General features: G+C 39.3%; 1 protein-coding gene across 1 annotated transcript in view; it reads right to left on the minus strand.

The window, feature by feature from the left end:
• Window positions 1-16,190, minus strand: part of prkcha (protein kinase C, eta, a) — a 36,967-nt gene extending 20,777 nt beyond the window's left edge. Inside the window, exons 1-5 of the mRNA XM_049595811.1 lie at window positions 15,416-16,190; window positions 6,561-6,624; window positions 2,243-2,396; window positions 2,118-2,152; window positions 1,940-2,022 (exon numbers count right to left, since the gene is read on the minus strand). Coding sequence (XP_049451768.1) covers window positions 1,940-2,022; window positions 2,118-2,152; window positions 2,243-2,396; window positions 6,561-6,624; window positions 15,416-15,766 — 687 coding nt within the window. The 5' untranslated portion in view covers window positions 15,767-16,190. The remainder of the gene's footprint in view (window positions 1-1,939; window positions 2,023-2,117; window positions 2,153-2,242; window positions 2,397-6,560; window positions 6,625-15,415) is intronic.
• Between the last annotated feature and the right edge of the window lie 1,472 nt (window positions 16,191-17,662).

Raw genomic sequence — 17,662 nt, forward strand, 5'->3', positions numbered from 1 at the left:
TTATTCCATTTTAAATAAATTACTTAAATTTGACCATCTGGCCTTTGTGTGGTACCAAAAAAACAATATGGCAAAATATATCATGGCATGACATAAATGACATCTATAATGGAATAAAACCTATTATCTGTTGATCTTTACAAACCAAAACTTAAAAATGGCCTAGCCTTAAGTGCTGAAATAAAAAAATCTAAATCAAAAACTGAATCAATGCTAAAAACTTTTCCATTCCAGCACTTCTTGGATCTCCACTTTTTCTCCCACCAAATAAACTCATAGACAATCCAGCTGTCTGGAGAGGTTGAGAGTGTGGGCTCATTTCCAGAGACACTTTGGCTTCCTCGATTTTTGCCTCTCAAGTCCCATTTCCGCCAACCATCTTTTCCAACCCTCCTTACCGGACCCTACATTTCAGGAATGGCGGAGACTGGGTATTGAGCGCTTCAGGGATCTCTTCACGGATAATAGTTTTGTATCGTTCGAGCAACTGACCGAAGAGTTTAGTCTCCCTAAGTCTCACTTTTTTAGGTATCTACAAATAAGACACTTTCTCCACTGTCAGATACCAAACTTCCCTCAGACACCTGATATGAACATTGCTGATGCACTTCTCAATTTACAACCATCACACAAGGGTTCGATCTCCATTATCTACAATAAGCTGCTGGGCATAAGGCAGGCCCCACTCAACAACATTAAAATCGCATGGGAGCAAGATCTGAATCTAACCTTGTCTGAGGACATGTGGGACACCATTTTTAAGTTGGTTAACTCAACTTCTCTTTGTGCCCGTCACTGCTTGTTGCAGTTCAAAGTTGTACACAGGACCCACATATCCAAATCGAAATTGTCTCGCTATTACCCAGATGTAGATCCCTGTTGCGACAAATGTAAGAGAGAGGAGGCTTCACTTATCCACATGTTTTGGACATGTCCTAGCTTGGAGAAATACTGGAGGGAAGTCTTCCAAACTTTATCCTTAATTGTCGGCTTGGACATGGAACCCGACCCTCTGATTGCTCTTTTTGGCACCACAGGTGACACAGATGTGCGCCTGACCCCAGCCAAACGCCGAACTCTGTCTTTGACCTCTCTATTGGCCAGACGTGCAATATTGCTGAGGTGGAAAGATGCTGTCCCGCCCACCCACGCTCAGTGGTTGAGAGATGTTATGTCTTGTTTAAATCTTGAAAAAATACATTACTCAATTTGTAACTCCAAAGATAAGTTTCAAAAAGTGTGGGGACCTTTTCTGGAATACTTTCATAACCTTCAAACTAGCTAGGGATTGGATCCTTTACTCACAATTTGTTCTCTGTTTTTACGTCAGCAATGCCAAGTGTATAAATCGGTCCTCTCTCTGATGCCTCCCTTTGGCCCATGCATGGGTTCATAATTTATATTTATTTCTTTATTTTATTTTATTTTACTTTATTTATTTTTTTACCCTCTTAGATTGAAACCCAACTTCCAGCTGTTACCTGTATCACTCCAGGAATGAAGTACAATTGGTCTATTTGTCCTGTTTAGTCTCTTATGTAAAAGTCTGGCTTGGAAATCATGGGTGGGGTGGGTGGGTTAGATAAGTTCTTTTTGTTTTGTGTTGTGTTTTTATTTTCTCCCTACTGGGCATGGACAGGATTATCTCTCTCGACCTATGAGTTGATTGTGTATTTTACAAACTTCCTGTCAACACTTAACAACTGTACCATACATTTGTGAAAAAGTTCAATAAAACTATCTTTGAGAAAAAAAAAACTGAATCAAATCGGGACCTTAAAGTTAAAACAAACTGAATCATGAATTTGGAGAACTGTGACACCCTTATTTGTTACTCAACTGATGATATACAGTTACCAGAAATCCTGCTGTTGTGACCGCACAATGACCCTGTGTAGAGGAAGTGTTGTGTGTTATGTGACGGTCACTCTGTTCTCACCTGGTCCTTTGCTGGCTTCTTCATGCGTGGACACACAGTGACGACCTGCTGGTGGCATCGTTTGTGAACCACGCAGGTGCAGACTGGGAAAAAAAACAACCGCTCAATGTCAAACTGGCAAACCCGTGTTTGTATGTTCAAGTCACTGTGGCAGAAAGAGAACATAAAGTCTGCTCACCTTGGCACTGGTAACCCTGTTTTCCAAACACACCCCTATAGTAAGAGACAGAGAAACAATCAGATCCAGCAGTGTACACAGACATGTGCGGGTAGTGGTGATTCGTCCTTGCTCAACATTCTTACCAGATAAACTCTTTGCAGTGGAAACAGAAGGTGGGTTGACGGAGAAAAGTGGACATGAACTTGTGTCCGTTGACTTGGTGGATCCTCCGTTTCACAGCCCCCTGTCGCTTCCTTGTAAACTGCTTGTAGGTCTTCTTATTCACTATGGCATCATCTGACAGAAACAATACGTAAATAAATAAATAAAATGTGTTGAAATTGAAGGAGTGCAACAAGTGCTGCTGACAGTAAGTCAAAAAAGCATACACTGAATCCTAGTTACATGGATAACTGTTGCACTAAAGCAGCTATAATGAATATTTCTATATTAACGGTGGACTACTTGCATAAGAAAGAGGTCACTCATACTGTCAAACCCACAAGAATTATCATCTCTACAGAGCTCTATAACACCTTTCAGCTCTATGTTTTGGTTTTGTGACCTAAATCTTTACTGTTTTGGTTCACTCTTATCATTAGCTTTAGCTGCCACAGCAAGCAGCTGTTGTCAGCCAAAAAAACCCCCACTAAAGACCCACTGTACACTAAATGAAGTGCTAGATATTTCCTGCAGACACTGGCGTGGTGCTCCAAATGAAAACTACCATCTGTTTCATACTATATCTAACTTAAACGGCGATAATATGTCAGTGTTGTGATTGCAGCTGGCTGTAAATCGCAGGTTTAAATATTGTGAATCCAGAAAAACTACTTTACTGTCTGAATTACCAATTGATGAACTGTTTGGTAAATAAAATGTAAGTTAGTCATGAAAAATTTTCAATTTTCATACACTTTGCCCAGAATTTAATGAACAGAAGCAGAAGCTTTTCACATTTTAGAAACTGAAACAAGCAAATGTTTAGCATGCTTGTTTGATTAATGACTTAAACCACAAAATAATGATGGAAATTGTTGGTGAATTTGCATTCAATCGATCAATCAATTAATCAACTAACTATTTTGTACCAGTCCAGTGGTGTTTAAATATTTTCAATGCCAGCTGCAACAATGCCCCGCTGACTTGATGTTACCAGCCAAACCAATATCATGATATCACTGACAAAAGAACATCCTCAGTTTACTTTTTCTTCATATCAACCGACCCCGACTGTAACTTTGTATTGCGTAAAATTATGTGCATATCTTTATACCTTTGTGCACATCTGCACGGTGCGACTCTATGTGTTCTAACTCGAGGTAAATACGGAGCTATTTGTGAGATGAAAACCACACATGCTTTACAGAAACCTGCTGGCTGAGCCCCCGCAATTCTCCTGCAAACAACAGATATATTTGTGGCAGAAGTGTGAACAGGGGGCTTTACATTCATCACAGAGCGCTCCTGTATCAAAGTATATATGCACAAGCCTAACTACTTCATTTTTCTCTGTAAAAGGTCAAGATATCGGATAAACACCTTCAGAAGGACAGATGGATTTCTGTTTTGGTTTTGTTTTCCTATAACATCTGTCTCCATGAAAATGGAGTTTAAAGTGCATACTAACTGAGACCCAGTAATAATTTTAATTTAATTTAATTTAATTTAATTTAATTTATTTAATTTAATTTAATTTAATTTATTTAATTTTTAATTTAATTTAAATTTAATTTAATTTAATTTAATAATAACATATTATTTATCAACATTTAGTGGAATTGTTTTGTGATGATGTGACAATACTGTGATATGATTTTGCAAAGTCAGATTTCCAAATAAGCTGTGAGGACATTTTAATGTAAAGTAACTGAGTCATTTAAATTTTTGTTTCACATGAGCAAAGACTTTGGTCTGATGTAACCTTTGGAAGTGGAGCAGTTTATTGCAGCTAACATTATTTCAAAAATGTATTTCTTATGTTGCACACAATTTAATATGATGATATATATTAATATCAGATAATAACCCAGCCTGATTGTTGCCTGAAAAATGGCCAGAATGGTGCATTCACTGGCAATAAGTAAGCATAAGAGAGCAGCTGTCTCTCGTTGCTCAGTGTTGTTTGCGGTCTGTCACAACCTCCCTGAGGCTGACCAGCACACAGATAATGTGAAACTCTGAGGTCATGCGTCATGTGTATTTCAGCAATAGTGACCTTTTAAGTCATGTAACTGATGCTGTTGTACACACTGAAAATATCCATATAAAAAGGCTGAGCTTATGTCCAAAGTTTGGTGAGTAATGTGATGTTTGCTGGTAGTATTGTGACAGTATGGTGCTTTTCAGGAAAACAAACATTCCAGTGGACTCTGCAGAGAGCAAGAGAGGTACATAGAAGAAAAATGTTTCAGGGCAGTGCGCCAGGAGCTTTTAAAAGTTTGGAAAATGCAGGTGAAATCTAAAATTAAGGTAAAACACTGGGACTACCTTTGTTTAAGCTGTTAATGATGGATCACATGAAACATTATATATATATATAAATTGTAGGAGCCGTGGATTAAAACGTTTTGAGATGGTTTATATTTTGTATTTTTATATGTTATTTTGGTTAGTGTTTTGGGATATTATTATTTATTACTATTTTGTGATTGTGGTTACTGGGAGAGTCTGGTCACATGGGTATACGTGGTGACACTCACAATCTATATGAGCATCTCATCTTCACATGTGTGGGTTGGGTTTTTGGTGAGTGGGTTGCCATATTTTCTGTTGACCGCACTTATCTTTGTTCATTGTGACCATCTTAATTCCAAGTTTGTGCACATTATAAGAAGTTGATTCCTTTTCATTAATACATTTATTCCACGTATTCTTGGATCTCAGTGAATCGTTTGTTGGCGTCAGACGAGTTAAACAGGCCCAGTCTTTTTACATAAATTATATAAAATAAAACAAAAAACAGCCAATATTTAAAAAAGGAAAAGATGAATCTGTGAAGATGTTTTGCTAGTTTAAAACCGTGGGAGAGTATCTGCAAAAACTGCAATATTTGATGCATTTGTCATCAACCCAGTCACCAGCAAAAATGTTGGCATTGTGCATTTCTTTTTTTTTCTTTTGAAAGACATCACAGTGACTATGCTGTGGGAGAAAAGACAGGTGACGCAACAGACAAACATTCAGGCAGTTTGGTAAAATGCATGTTGAGGGTGTTGAATGGCATTTTTTGGTGTGTATGTGCGTGTGTGTGAATGTGTGTGTTTGTGTTGATGAAATGGTAAAGGGGGAATAAGTTAGAACAAGTGGAACGGGCGAAAGGAAAAGAGACACAGGAATAAATATATTAAGCAAAATAAAGTAAGAAAAAGAAAAAGAAAAAAAAACACCCACCATTAATTAATTCATTTTAATTTCTGCAAACCATGGATATGTGGTGTTTCTACATTATTTTGTAGCAAATACGCTGAAACTGAAACTGGAAAATGTTCTGTTACATTTCAACAAACACTGGGGTTAACGTGTGGTTAGGTTTAGGCACAAAAACTACTATTCTATTAAAAAAAAACGTTTTTGTGTTTCGGTGCCTAAAATACCACTGGAAAAACAGCTTCTAGTCACTAAAAACACCCACGTTCGGTACTTAAAAAGCTGCTGGTAAAACAGTGACGCACTGTTGCTAAAATACATCCAGTTTGTTGTTTGTTGGTTTTGAACAGTGGTCTGCAGCTTGACAGGTGTCTCTCCATCCCCTCTGCCTCCAGATGACAAGACCAGCTATTATACTTTGTCACTTTAGAAATGTTGACATGATACATACAAAACATTCGTGGTCTGTAGAAACATACAATGCCAACATCTTCTTCTGGCGACGAGCTGCATGTTTTTCATATGTAAATGAAACTTCAGTGCTTCATGAGGTTTGGCAGGCAATGAAGCATGACAGCAGCAGGTAAAAAAGGGGAACTTAATGGATGCCAGTTAGTCACTAGCGTACCAAACTTCTGCTTCAGAAGACGTGCAAGGTCACTTCCCACTTGTCTAATTTAAATAGCTCCATGTCATCGGTTAAAAGATCATATTATCTAGGCAAAGTGTTCATGTCTTCTGACGTCTGAAGAAAGCAAACCTTCCTCTCATCACAAAGGCCGAGCATACCTGACACATACTCAGGTCACACACAAACATGCACACACACCTATTCTGAAAGCCTCTTTTGTTACACAGCTACACTTTGGGTATTCAATAGCTCACAGATGATTATTATTCAAAACAGCAGGCGGTGTTTCACAAACTAGAAATGACAGTACAGTGACTAACTCAGTTGACATGAATAGCTGGCACTGGCGCTGCTGTTAAAGATAGTGTGAAAAAGAAACAGAACAGGGGAAGTGTGAAGGTGACATTTCGGCATGAGGACAAACACTAGTCGGCAATTTGAATCTACAGGAGCAGCCTTACCATCAGTGAAGGATCCAGTGAGTGTAATATGGATGAAGACTTTGCCCTCTGGCTCCAAGTCCATCTGCAGGCACACAAACACACAGTTACATATCTGCATGGTCAGATAGCTAAACAGAAACAGTATGAATAGATATTAAGATCCACAAACAAAAAGGAAATCAGAAATATGGCACAGTTGATGCTTTTAAATTGATATAGCAAAGAGTTGTTGTTGCTTGAGTTACAAGAACTGGGTTAAAATAGACATATGAGATAGCATCTGACATTTGAGCATCAGTCCTTAAGCTCTGGTGCAGGAAAAATGGACCTACGTAACCGCATATTTTTGCATTCCTCAGTGTGTACGTTATGTCTGAGGAATTTGGTCACTGGCAGAAAGACAACAAAGCAGGTCCTGCAGGTTGGGCTGGTTGTAGAGGTTGTGGTGATCTGATGCGATGCTCATCTGAGAGTGACGTCTTACAAATTCATGCATTTAAAAGCTACACATACAAAAGAGGGTCTTCCTAGAAACAGACAGCAACGTGGGAACAGAACAAGACACCCACTGCAGCAGCCACCGAGTGGAAACTTCGGTCACTGTACGCTTAAATAAAGATCTATTTATGCTACACACACACACCACTGCCTGGAAAATACTGTCAGCCCACAAAACACTGACACATCAGGTGTCTATTCTGGCTGCTCAGTTGGCACATTAAGCGTCAAACTTTCATTTCATGGAAGAGTTCATTTCACTTCATCTCAACCGTCTCCAGTTTTGTTTTTGGTTACCTGCTCATATCCTGTGTCTCTATCTGCAGTCTAGACAGCAAGTTTGACTTGTCCACTGCAAGGACTTCCTCTATGTGTACTATCTTTGGTATTTTCACCTCTGCCTACTCTGACCAAGCTCTTGAAAAGAACTTGAGAGCTGCGGTGCAGTTTTGAAATTTCTCTCGGCTCTGGTTTTGCAGCTTAAATGTACAAAAGGAGTCGGATTAAAGGACAGATTGTGTCAACTCTGTTTTTAAACAGTATTTACATGACCATGTGTGCAACCCAGATTCCAAAAAAGTTGGAACATGGTGTAAAACATAAATAAAAACAGAATGCAATGATGTTCAAATCCTTTTCTACATACAGTAGCTATAGTACATGCCAGTTTTACACATTTTCCAATGCAGCCTTCCACACAAAATTTAGATCAGACATTAGATTTAATTCAATAAAACTACACTGAAGAAGAAATTGTAACATTTAATACTTAAATTTAACTGTATTTAATAATTGGAGAAGCCTTTATTTGCAATGCTAACTTCAAGACACTTACTGTATAAAGAAACTAATCTCTCATAATGCTCAGACAGATTTTTGGCCCATTCTTCCTCATAAGTCGCATTTCTATTACAGTTTTGCGCAAAATGAATGCGATATTTCTAAAGTTTCAACAAAGTACAATTGCGACTTGCAGGTGTTTCCATTAAAAGGTGTTTTGCGTATGGGCCATAATTCTCGTAAAATCTCGTCCTGCGAGACTTCACTTTGTTTGCGGAAGTAAAATGGACATTCCAAATCTCTTGCAAGCTGGAACAATCATCTCGGTTGCCACTGCTGCTGTTGCAGTAGTCTACAACCAAAGACGAAGAGCGCAAGAGGTATTCCAAAGGCAAAGTCCTTATGTGTGGCAGCGACCACGGATAAAGGATTTCTGGAAGAGGATCGTGAACGAGGAATTCACCAATGTCACGTCCGGTCACGTATATTTGCGAAAAAACAGTGTTTCCATTACACTTTTGTGATATACTTCTATATCGACACGTCTGAAAAACCACCTCATGAGAGTGTAAAAACTTTTTCTTGATATTTGATATTTTTTTGAAATGTAGGCGTTTTTCATTACCATTTTTTTATTGCGATATTTAGGTTTTGCACATTTTTAGGGTTAATGGAAACACACTTACAGACAGTCTTTAAGCCTTGAAGATTTTCGGGAGGACTACTTGAGGATCATGAGAAAGAATTTCATTTTTAAAACTTCAACAATTAATGTCCTTAGTTCCCAAACACTTAAGATGTTGTTAAAAGAAAAGGTGATGTAACACATCGGAACATGTCGCAGGCATCAATTTCAGAATGAGTGTATATTTACAAAAACAATAAAGTTTATCAGTTTGAACATTAAATGTCTTTTAACTGTATTTGGATTTGCAGATCACTACATTCTTTTTTTTTTTAAGTTTTCTACAGCGTCCCAACTTATTTGGATTCGGGGTTGTATATGCAAAGAGTGACTGGTAAATGTCAAAGCCTCGTACTGGCCTGACTGTCACTGTGAATCCATTTTTAGCATGGACTATGAATTTTGTCCATCACTTGTATTTCTTCTTACCTCAGAAAGGAGAAAGGAGGAACAATAACGTCAATCAATAACTCTTTTGACATACTTAGAGGCATAGAGCAGCGTATCTTGAAAAAAACAAAATCCAAGGCAACTCTTGCAAAAGTTAAAAGGCCTTTATTAAATGGCTAGTTCATGACGAACATTAAAATCACCAACATGTTTCGGCCATGCTCACTGGCCTTCATCAGGGCATAGAGCAGTGTTTTAAGACACACTGGAAAAAAGTGAACCGATCCACTAAGGCTGAGCAAATTATGAGCTAATCTAAAATAGATGCGTGGGTGAAGGCAGCATGATACTGTAGTTCAAAAGCAGAACATTAATTGCTGTATCACAAAGAGGGAAGTTTCTTCTTTTGTTTTTTTCAGAAACAGGGGCTGGGCAAGTTTCAGTCAAGCAAGCAGTACACATTGCTGGAAAATGTTGAGGGGCCATATTTAACCCACTTTCAGTTTCAATGCCTCTCAGAAGTTGATATATTGTGAAATTTAAGAGCTCAAAGTGTCAAAGATGTCACAACGCAGTGCTATGTAGTGTCAGCAGGTGGGAGGCAAAGAAAACTGGCCTCATGTGTCTAAATGTCATATGGTGAATGTCTCAGACGGATGATGTCAGAGTGACATTATAAGTTAAAAAGAAGGAGTTGAGTAACTTTGGTTTGAGTGCATCAAACTGAACCGTGTGCACAAAAGGGGGTGAGGAGAGAAATGTGGATGAGAGCCAATAGACAGTGAGTATTTTAAAACTGAGCCCTCCAGCGCTGATCAGATGGTGGGAACGCTGTGATAAGCAGCAGTGTGGGCGTGTGGAGGCTTGTGCCTCAGTCTCTGCTGCCTCACATGTGAAACAAACCAGCCCAGCACTTCTTCAGCACAACAAAGCACAAAAAACCCTTCACAGTTTAGATGTGGCGGATAACAGCTTTGAGCTCGTGTCTTGAAGTGAGAAAGCCAGCTAATTGCTTCTTATAAAACTGAGAGTCGAGCTCCACTTTCACACCACTTCCCCTTAATGCTTGAGGGTCTTGGTGACAGTGTGTGCAAAGCTATGTCTATTGTTTTTTATTATTATTCCTAATAATGATCATGCACTCATCCCACTCAAACACACATCATTATCTACTTTTCTCACATAAGGATATATATTTCTCAACACTTTCACACTCGTTTTAGTCGTATGTAAATGCTCAAGGGGGAGAAATTGGCAGAAGCCTGTCTGAATATTTGTTAAGATCATAATTCATACACAACTTTTTTAATCCGTTTGCTTACATTTGTTTGCCCTGTCAAAGCAAAGTGTAATTCAAGTGCCTTGCCTAGACTGCTCTTCAGTGCACCTTACTTGTTTGTTTGTTAAATACTTGTGGACTTATGTTTCAAATTCAATAAATACACTTGTTTAAAATGTACGTAAATGCGTCACTTCTTCAACACCATGCCAGTGTGACTATCTCATACTGAATGTGAGAACCACAGAAGTGTTGGGCAGTCAGTGAGGTGTTGTGGTAGGAATTTACATTTTGTAAATCATTTCTACAGAGTACATATAAAGTTGAGGTATAAAGCATTTGTCTTCCATGTATAATGTTGTACAAGCTTCCATGTGCTTTTTGTTTGTTTTACATTACAGTTAAAGTAAGGTGCTTTTTGGCACACACAACACACTTTACTTTGTAAAGTTATTTCACTGGTAATCGAGTGTTTTGCTGCATAATATAAATGCACTGAGTGATTTAATTAACTTAAGGTTTAAAAAATGTTGACATTCTTTACAAAAAATGTGCTTAATTGACAAAAACTGTGTCTTTCTGTCTATTCTGTGTCTAACAGGAGTTTTTTGGTACGTAGTCGATACCACCTTAGCTTGCTCCAGGCCTGGACAGGCTCAGGTTACACTCACCAACACCTGCAGTGGCTTAAAGTCCTAGAGGGATGAAAATAAGCAACAAGAGGGAAACTCCAGTGTGAAGGAGCAGTTTTTTGTTTGTGTCTGGAAGACAGGGAGACTCATGCAATACTCAACATAAGGGCATTTAATCTGAGCTTTGATGGGGTCCATTTTAACCTTCAAGTGTGCATTAGGGAAGCAAAGTGTGGGGGATTTATCACAAAACATTTGTTTGTACAGGCAGGTCAAACGCTGTGCAGGGCAGGCAGAGGCAATGCAAGTCTGCTTGTGCACGATGCATTGCGGTGAAACAAGTCTTCATTGGGCAGAATTAACACTTTTCCAAAGCAGTGGTATGTGTGGTTGCACACCACATTTGCAGTTGATCACAGTCTCACTAAATGCATGATAAGTACAAGACACAAATGGTCCCTTCTCTGGTGGAAACTGTCCAAACTTAGACATGACAATGTGAATGTGTGATGGTGTTAAGCCTCTGCATACAAGGGAGCATTGATGTTTTCAGGCAGAAAAACAGGCGATGTTACTCATGTCGTCAGTGACACGTGTAGTGAACATTGCTCCGAGCTAAATTGCATGTTTTGTTTCCTGAACCTGCTCTCAAATACTGTTCAGCATGTGTTAAATCGCTCATGGACAGAACTACAATGTTTCCGTGTAGAGAAGAGTACGTGTGATGTCCTATGGAGACTTAATGAGACTTGTTCTGACTCTGACTTTGAATGTAGACTTTTATAATGTAAATCGATCTATGGGAGCTACGTTTTAACAGTATTTTTCTAGAAGTAATGGGGAAATACTATTAGAATATTCATGGATGGATTTTGAGACAATCGGTCCCTGTCCCAGCAAACAACAGAAAAGATATATAATACAAATATCAAATTGGACTGGGTGGAGATTTAAGGGGAACATTGTCTCCTTAAACGTCAAGGACTAGTAATTCATCCATCTACTGGATCTTATTGTCAAGACTGGATTACCATCATGGCAAAGCGGGTCATTTGTCAAGGTCTCCAGATTGTAGGCTTGGGGCCAGACACTAACCAGCATATAAGTACTGGTTAGTGTCTGGGTCTCTGGTAGGCGTGGGAGGATCAATACCCAGTGCATCAGTACTATTAATGAGCTGTATATGGACATGGCATCATCATAGTGTGCCTTTGGTTCAGAGATGCATCAGGGTGCTTGGACCCTGGTATACCAACAGGTAAAAGTCCTGCATTAAAAATCTCCCTAAAGTAAAGGTACATAAGTATAGTGTCAAAATATACAACATAGAGGTAAAAGTGCTCATCATGCAGATGGCACATTTCACATTACATCTGAATCTGTAAAGTCACTAAAGCTGTCAAATAAATGCAAGCATGTAATGGAACAAAACCAGCGCTGTGTCTCAAAATGGGTACTTCTGTACTACTTGCTATTTTGAGAGCATGAGTGTGTTCACACAGAGAAATGTGGCAATATGCAGTGCACTATGGTGCACTTACAATGGTCAAAAAGTTGAGTGTGGGATGTTGGACACTTCTGACCTTCAATGGTCCCTGCGTTGTCTACGTAGCGGAAGGTGCAAAATGTTGGCCACCTACCACGGTGAAAACTGACGCATTATACATGTGTATTTTTCACTACCGCTATACTGTTGTCAGATAGAAGCCATCAGTTTGTTTACTGAGTTAACTGCGTAATAATTTGGGGCCACAAACGATAATGGGAATACTAACATTAGCTTGCTAGCTAGCTAACAGCAGCACATCATCAGGCATGACATTACATGTTGTATAACTAAATACAGAGGAAGTCAAGTGGGCAAACAAACAGATATTGTGGCGAGTGACAATCATTCGTCAAATGTTGGCGGTAATGCTCCACTCAGATGCCATTCGTCAAGCGGTAGAAAAAAAGCTGTCAAATATTGCAACTGTCATTTCTGTTAAGTGTGCAATGGCCATGCTTGATTTTGCGACAACAAAACTCCCTCAAAATTGGTGCTCTATGCAAGTAATTTCACAGTGTACCATATGAGTGTAATTACAGAAGTATCCAATTTGAGACACAGCACTAATGCTGCGGCATTGCCAACCCCTACTCTGCAGGCAGAACTGGCCTTACAAATCAGGCTAAGCCATATAAACCATTCTTTAGGGCCCCTGGTCTACGAAATGTTTTTTTAATGAACAGAGACAATAAGTGAATAAAAACTGAAGCTCCTAAACAAAAACTGACAAGATTTTGTGCCATTTTTTCCAACAAAGACGGACGACAATTCATGTAGGCTAAGTAAGTAATTTACCGTCCCTTACAATAAAAGCACTCAAAGGATTCTGTGGTTACAAAAAAATAATCTATGGTGTAATAGAAAAATACTGTATTTACTGTAATCTAAAGATGGTGTTTCTGCTAATACTGTAGGTCTCACTTATGCTGCATTCACACTACAAGCAACACAGCAAGAGTGTTACCAGCTACATTACTACTGAGTTGCCGTGGAAGTGTTGCTCAAGCACTCATTATCATAGCTCCATCATCACAGGCTTGTGTGTCTGCTACTTGCCACTAAACAACTCGACTGGATGTCATCTAAAGTTTGCATTTGGTCGTAAAAATATCTGCTTTTTATTGATGCCTGAGCCCCATTTCAACATCACATTTCACCACCCCATTGCATCCTTGTATACACCGCAATACACACAAAGCTAGCATTGCATCAGCTATATATATATATTCATTCATCTTACGAAACCGCTCATTCTGTTGGGGGTTGGAGCCAGATGACATTGGGCAAGAGGTGGGGTACACCCTGGACAGGTTGCCAGACTATCACAGGGCTAACACATAGAGACAGGTAACCATTCACACTCACACCTATGGCCAATTTAGAGTTAACAATTAACCTAGCCTATATATCTTTGGATTGTGGGAGGAAGTCGGAGCACCCGGAAAAAAATCCACACTGACACAGGGAGAACATGCAAACTCGGCTACCCACCCCAGGGTTCGAACCCCCCAACCAAGGTTCGAACAAGGAACCCTCTTGCTGTGAGGCTACAATGCTAACCACTGCACCACTGTACCGCCCACTTCTGTTAGCACCAGCAAACAAAAGCTAAATAACACAGTGCCACAGCTAAGAACAAAACATATGATTGGTTGATGCTTCCCCGCATCATTGGAGCGCTGAAAAAAATTTGGGGGGAAAAGTTGGAGTAATAATTAAAAACAATCGTCAATTTTTGTTGTAAAACTGTGTATCGTGTATTTACTAGGGATGCGCGCGATTAGATGTTTAAACAATTAAACGTCGACTCCCTCGCACCACCAGAAATATTAGTCAGTTAAACCAATTAGTGTTTTATTCATGTACAAGGCCGCTTAACTGTCATGCAGCTGCCCGCCACTAATGGGTACTACAGAACCATCAGACAGCAGTCCCCCTCCCCGCGGTAATGCAGTAACAGCACGGTGGGAAATTGGAGAGATGTCTTCTCACAAAACCAGCACGGTTTGGCAGTACTTTGATCTAGAAAATTAATTCCGCAGCAATTTATCTTTTTTGAGAAGTTATATTATTTGTTAACTGTAAGTGAATTTTGTCAGATAATGTGCTGAGTTTACATTCATACTGCACGGCGCAAAATGCCTCTCATTTCAGCTGAAATTTAATTTTAAATTAGATGTTGTTTTATTAACTTTAAAGTGAATTGCTATCACTTTTGCCAGATAATCTACACAGTTCAATGTGCCCTACATTTCAGAGGCAATTTATTTATTTCAGATATTATTTTAGTAGTTAGCTTTTGACTGAGTTGCCATCACGTTCACATTCATACCGCAGAGCACAAGGTGTCTCGTACTTCAGTGGCATTTAAAGTCTGACATGGTTGTCGAAGATTGTTATTTAATACTTAAAAGGGCTCCTAATGCACACAATATTTTTTGGGACAATGTTTCAAATAGTTAACAATAAATTGTGCTAAATTTTGACTGTTTGCCCTTTTTTAGACTAGTCGACTAGTCTTAATAAAACTTTCGTTTAGTCTACAGGGACATTAGTCGCCAGGAACATCCCTAGTATTTACCCAAGCAGTTTTTGTTTTGTTAGTTCTTATTATTTTTCAACTATTTTATTATTTCATAATGCTGTTATCACAAAAATCATCTTGATAAAGGTTATATTACCACACAAAAATATCATGATACTATGCTGTTCCGATTTTCCCCCCACAACTGGTAGCATGTTGCTGTGCCGCTCATAGTTGAGAATGCAGCATTAGTCTTTACATGCTTGTTTGTACATTATGTGTACTTAAACTAATATTTACAACACATAATGTGATCACGTTACAATAGGGGGGGCCCAAAACCAAATCTTGCAAAGGGCTCCCAAAAGTCTGGGGCCGGCCCTGTCTCTGGACATGGATAATAGGGTGGGGATGGATCAAGAGGGACCCAAAGGTGGATGTTTCCAAGGCACCCCAATAGGTTAATCTGGCAATGATTGGGGTAATGAGGACTGGAAAACATATTTAAGCCCTTGATGTGTTAACTTTTTACTCACCCATCCCTCGAAAGTCTCCTCTGTGTTGGAGGTTTTGATGAGCTCCTCAAACAGGATGATGCAGTTGGCCACAAAGTCATCATATCCGATTGGAGTGTCGTGGAAAACCGCCAGCTCGATCTGTTTCCCGTCGTTCACGTTCAGGCAAAACTCCTCGTTGAATGTCGGCGTGTTGGTTTTCTGTTTGGTGAGAGTCTGTCCGATTTTGACCTCGTCCACCTTCACCACCATGTAGGGGTCCAGGGCCGGGGGGGCTTTGTTGAAGATGACAGAGTGTCGGAGGGAGAAGGTGGTCGGCTTCAGGTCCACCGCCTCTCCGATCCGGAGCTTCAGATAACCGTTAAACTTCATCTTTACAAAGCTAGTTTAGCCTCGCGCGCAAAGTCAATAACAAAGAAGCGAAAAATAAAACAAAGAAGTCATAAAAAAGCACTCACGCCTACTTCATATCAACACTGACCGACAAAAAAGCTATAATAAATTCATAGTTAAAATCTATTCACTCTAATTTGATACCAGCAGTTGGTCTGTGTGTGTTGCAGTCATGCTGACTGACCGTGTACCTGCTCACCTCCCGCCTCTCAGCACACACACACACTCACTGTCAGCCCCCCAGTCGCTCCGCTGCCTCAGTGTCTCAGTGTGAACCTCCTTTAAGAAGTTTCAGTAAATAGGAAGCCACAACACAGACATGCCGAGGAGGAGGCACAGGTTCCGCATAACTTGTCACGGAGCGCACAAACACACTCTCACAACCTGTCACTGTTGGCTTGCTGCGTCACATGATCGACTTTGTAGTTCTGGTTTTAGAAAGAGGAGTCTGGTACTACGCCGACCATGATGCATCACTCTGTTCACTGGAGGTGTTGTGGTGGCTCACCTGTCCCGTGCTGAGTGGGGAAATACCGCTGTCTAGTGGATACTAGAGTAAACTACATTGCAAGTTCTGTTTTTCCTTTCTCTTCCTAGCCTATTTGAAAATTTACATATAACATTTTAGGTCTGTACTTTTTAGGCTAATTGTCTTAAAAAAATAATAAATATTTAAAAATAAAAAATATATACATATGATAAAGACATTTTTTTGTTTCACGCCTTCATGCATCCTCACATAAGGATATCACATTTTGGGTTTCCTGCACCTTATAGGCTACTTGAGGACAAGGTCAGGCGCCATATAACAGAGACAGTAAATGATGGTTATTGCCATGTTATGCCATTGTTAATGTTTGTAATGTGCTGCCAATGCATATGTTGTATGTCACACTAGAGGCCGATGTTCTTGTGTTACAGGTCATGCCCATCACGCCACTTTTGATTCCGCAATGTCGCCAGACAGTCTAAAATCCCACAGTGGAGAAGCATGATGCCTGCCTTGTTTGTTTCTGTATAAAAATGCAAAGGTGACATAAATAGGGGACATCGTGGCAGCTCTATAGTGCAATCTGCAACAGGTTGTGTGTCCTGCTCCGATATAGAGCCGGTGGGGCCCTCTGCATGTCTGTGCCCAGGAGCCCATTGTCTCATAATTTGCCCCTGGCTGTGAGTGGTAAAGTGAGGATTTGACTGTGGCTTTGCTCAGGACACATTTAGCCTCAACAGGAATCTCATCTGGGCAGTCAATTTAGATATCATAAATGATGTGCACAATCAATAATATGATCCAGCCTTTTGAAAAGAGCTTAAATCCGTCTGAGTAACAATATAGCCCATTATTAGCAGAAGTTACTCATATTGCATTTAATTGTACAATTTTGATAACTTTTTAAAATGACTATTAAAGTCTTGTGCTCCTTTATGCTTTTAATCAACTAGCTCACTGTGCAGAGTAAGAATTTGAATACAAAACTCACGATCATCTTATAAAATTGTGATATTGTAGAAGTATTGTATTTTCAGATCCTTTATCTAAATTAAAGTAATAAAACCAAACTTTAAAAAATCCCTTAAACTTTAATTTCACCCAATTATTGATGGGAGGTATGTATAAAGGCACATGTTTGTGATTTTAGAAATGTCTACACTTTTAAGCCTACCTAAACCTAGGGAGGTGACAATTTTTACTTTCTTAATTTATTTACCTAAAGAATTCTACAAGCATTTTATTTTTTTTACTGATGTAAGAAAATGTTCATTTGTTTGCTCAGATTGCACAAAAAGTATTGATATGATACTGGATGTTACACGGACTGTAATAAATAAAAAGACAGATCCCACTGTTCTGACTGCATTTTAAAAAAAAATGCA

This window comes from Epinephelus fuscoguttatus, linkage group LG14 (genome assembly GCF_011397635.1).
Source record: "Epinephelus fuscoguttatus linkage group LG14, E.fuscoguttatus.final_Chr_v1".
Classification (NCBI taxonomy): domain Eukaryota; kingdom Metazoa; phylum Chordata; class Actinopteri; order Perciformes; family Serranidae; genus Epinephelus; species Epinephelus fuscoguttatus.